This window comes from Monodon monoceros, unplaced genomic scaffold (assembly GCF_005190385.1).
Source record: "Monodon monoceros isolate NGI ecotype Baffin Bay Population unplaced genomic scaffold, NGI_Narwhal_1 Super_Scaffold_13, whole genome shotgun sequence".
NCBI lineage: Eukaryota > Metazoa > Chordata > Mammalia > Artiodactyla > Monodontidae > Monodon > Monodon monoceros.
This window is the reverse complement of record NW_021703769.1, coordinates 48,392,384-48,395,740: the sequence shown is the minus strand read 5'-3', so window position 1 is coordinate 48,395,740 and position 3,357 is coordinate 48,392,384. Positions and strand designations below refer to the sequence as shown.

The 3,357-nt window shown below is 56.9% G+C and overlaps 1 protein-coding gene across 1 annotated transcript; it reads right to left on the bottom strand.

The window, feature by feature from the left end:
- Positions 1 to 677: 677 nt before the first annotated feature.
- Positions 678 to 1,348, bottom strand: HBQ1 (hemoglobin subunit theta 1). Its single transcript, XM_029221652.1, has 3 exons — positions 1,245 to 1,348; positions 950 to 1,154; positions 678 to 851 (listed from the first exon to the last, which is right to left on the bottom strand). The coding sequence occupies exons 1-3, from the start codon at positions 1,337 to 1,339 to the stop codon at positions 723 to 725; spliced, it is 429 nt and encodes a 142-aa protein (XP_029077485.1). The 5' UTR covers positions 1,340 to 1,348; the 3' UTR covers positions 678 to 722.
- Between the last annotated feature and the right edge of the window lie 2,009 nt (positions 1,349 to 3,357).

The following is a 3,357-nucleotide window of genomic DNA, read 5'->3' as shown; positions in this document are numbered from 1 at the left end:
GTGCTGAGCCCACTGGGATACACAGGCAGGTGCAGCAAGTGGAGTAGTTCTCCGAATTTTTTAAAGGAAGACGCTCTAAGATCTGCTTCCTGAGAAGTGTGGCATGTGGGCAGGGCTCTCTGCCGGCTCCCTGGTCCGCCCTGTCCGCTGCAGGAGCCACCTCCTTCCACCAGGTCCAGAGTCTGGCAAAGGTGCCTTTGACCCCAAGCCTACCGGTTACCCAAAGTCCCCAGCACGTTCCGGAGGCGCAGTTACGGTCCGCGCCAGCAGGGGCGCCGGTCCCTAATTTTCTCCCAGGCTGTGCCGCGCGCTTCTAGGTGGATCTGAGGTGTCCGAAGTGGGCAGCCCGGAGGAGGGTCCGGCCTCGCCAGCTTGCGACCATGACCGCCACCTGCCACCCCTTCCCGAGTGGCCGAAGCCCCGGGTCTGCACCGCTAAGTGGTCGCGCCCAAGGGCATGGCTAGTCGGGGTTTACCACTTGGGATTTGGGACCCGCTGTCTAGACTTGCCTCAAGCTGCCGGGGTTCGGGGGGCGTCCTGCTGGGATCTGACAATTGGTAGTGTGAGACTCAGGCTTCCTCAGACCCCTACTTCATTTAGGAGGGGCGCCCCCGCCCCCTGTCAGGCCCAGGGCGCGCTCCCCTAGAGAGAACACTCGCGCACCTGAGGCTTTGTCCGCGGACTTTACTCAAACACGAGCCCCACGCGACCACCCTTTCAATTTAGTGACAGTTGGGGGCCAGCGCCGAGATCACGTGGCTCAGAAACTTGTTGAGCGAGGCCTGCAGGGAGGGGCTGAAGTCTCCGGGGTAGTGCCGGGCGAGGGTCACCAGCAGGCAGTGGACCAGCAGCTGCGGAGAGGGAGTCGTTTCCACGCGGGTGCACCCCCCTTCCCTGACGGGAGCCCTCTCCCCCGGCGACAGGGGTCAGGCCCCGCCGGCGAGCTCACCTGGAAGTTGACGGGGTCCACGCGCAGCTTATGCGCGTGCAGCTCACGCAGAGCCGACAGGGCGCTGGGCAGGTCCTCCAGGTGGTCCACGGCGAGGGTCAGCGCGTCGGCCACTTTCTGGCCGTGCGCTCTGACCTGGGCGGAGCCGGGGCTCAGGTCCAGGTGGAGGAAGTAGGTCTTGGTGGAAGGGAAGGCCAGGAAGGTCCTGCAGGAGGAACGGCGAGTCAGGCTGGGGAGGAAGGAGGACGCTTTCCCGAGCGGGCTGAAGGCAGGGGAGCCCGGGGCCTGTGCGCACCTCTCCAGGGCCTCGGTCGTGTAGATGCCGACGTTACTACCCAGCTTCAGCCACAGCGCGCGCACCGCAGCCCGGTCCGCCGCCTCCAGCACCATCGTGGAGCCCGCCCGGCCGCGCGCTCGGAGCCTTGAAGCCCGGGTTGCGCCTGCGCGTATCGGCCCGCGGTCCCCTTGGCCTCCTGGGTTCGCCGTGCCTCTGGTCGCAGAATCTGGCCCCAGGGGCCCGGAGCGCTCCACGGAGCGTCTGCTCCGACCTGGGGCCTTCCTAATTGCCCTGGACCCTGAGGCCCGTATTTTTGAAGGTTTACTCTATGGAAACTAATATTTAGTATGTATCATTAATATTAGGTTGCCCTGAATTTTAGCGTGGATTTTGGCATTGAACGTCAGCTTTTTCTACCTCCCTCCCGAGTCTATTATGACACCTTTCTGAGTCTATTTTCTCATTTATGGTATATAAGGAAGGTAACAATTTCTTCTTTCCAAGGTTGCACCTGGTTCATAACAGACGCCCCTTTCTGACAATGAGCATTTATAATGGGTGCCTAGGATATATCCCAAAATAATAGCTAATACCTATGCAGCACTCATGCTGTGCCAGGCATCACTATACATCCTTTTGTTTCTTTAAATTGCGTTGAAATTCATGTAACATAAAATTTACTGTCTTAGCTATTTTAAGGTGTACAATTCAGTGTCTTTAATTACATTCAGAGTGTGTGCAGCCATCACCACTGTCCAGTTCCAGAACGTTTTCATCGTCCCAAATAGAAACTCTGTCCCCATTAGCCATCAGTCCATAACCCCTGCTCTCCAGCCCCTGGCCATTACCAGTCTTTCTGTCTCTGTGCATTTGCGTATTCTGGACATTTCATGTGAATAGAATCATGCAATATATGGTCTTTTGTGTCTGGTTTCTTTCACTTAGTATGTTTCCGAGGTTTATCCATGTTGTAGCATGTATTGACATTTTGTTGCTTTTTATGGACGGATAACATTCCATTTTATGGATAGATCACATTTTGTTTGTCCACTCATCTGTTGATGAACATCTGGGTTGTTTCCACTTTTAGCCCAGGCCCTCATTTTTCCTAATAATAAAATAAGGAAGACTGCCTCTTACAGAGCTCATACTGTGCCACCAGCTGTGCTAAAAGCATGACACACTGAGTCAGGGAAACTGCCATCACATTTTCTGAGGATGACACTTGGGCCCAGGGAAGAAAGGACACTGCTCTCAGTCGGGGGCTCAGGGCTGGACAACTACCAGGACTGGGCACTAGGGGCATTCTCCATGGGACGGAAGCACATCGGAGTGCAGGCGCCCACACCCCCACCCCCACCCCCACCCCCCGGGCTCTCTTCTCCACTGCTGCACTGGGGTGAGTCAGTGGGCCTCAGGGTGATGCAGTGGATCCTGAGCTGGGCCCCCCAAATCAGTCCTTTAGACCCTGTGAGTGTCCTGGGGGGTGTACCAGGTGAAAGGGGCATATCCAGGAAATTGCCTGGCTCTGCAATGGCACTGCTCACCCCAATTTCCTCTAGACTGTGCATGTACTTGGGAGGCACTTGATGGGGAGGGGGTACTCAGTGAGCCTCTGAAGAAGTGTGATCTCTGTGTTCTCCCCACCACCCAACTCTGGGAAGAGCCCTGGGAGAGCTCCAAGGTCCTAGGCTGGAGGTCCACCAACTCCCAGCACAACTGTGTGTGCCATAAAATGTGAAGACAGGAAACAGACCCATTATTTGAGCAAACCCGCGATGAATATGCAAGTCTCTGGAAGTAATTCGGTAAAGGGCGGATGTACTCAGCAAGTCACTCCAGGGTGAGGGTGACGCCTGCCCAGAGAATCCCAGGCAGTGGCAGTGGGACCGGCTCCGCCCCTCTTCTGTACTGTTTTCCCCTTCCCTCTCTTCACCTGCCTCGGAGACTTGCTTGGTCCAAGGCAAAGAGAGCCACCCCGACCCCTGGCACGGTTCGTGGACACAAAGAACCGAGGCTACAGAGGCTGCAGCCCACTCAGACTTTATTCAAAGATCGGGAAGTGAGGGCGCCCAGAGCGCCAAAGGGCCCCAGGCCAGGGTAGGAATCGCGGAGGCTCCAGCTTAACGGT

Excerpts from the sequence above, each read along its gene's own strand:
- HBQ1 (XM_029221652.1), bottom strand. The coding sequence starts at position 1,339 with ATGGTGCTGGAGGCGGCGGACCGGGCTGCGGTGCGCGCGCTGTGGCTG. Across the intron at positions 1,155-1,244 it reads ACGACCGAGGCCCTGGAGAG|GACCTTCCTGGCCTTCCCTT; the intron begins GTGCGCACAGGC and ends TTCCTCCTGCAG. Across the intron at positions 852-949 it reads TGGACCCCGTCAACTTCCAG|CTGCTGGTCCACTGCCTGCT; the intron begins GTGAGCTCGCCG and ends CCCTCTCCGCAG.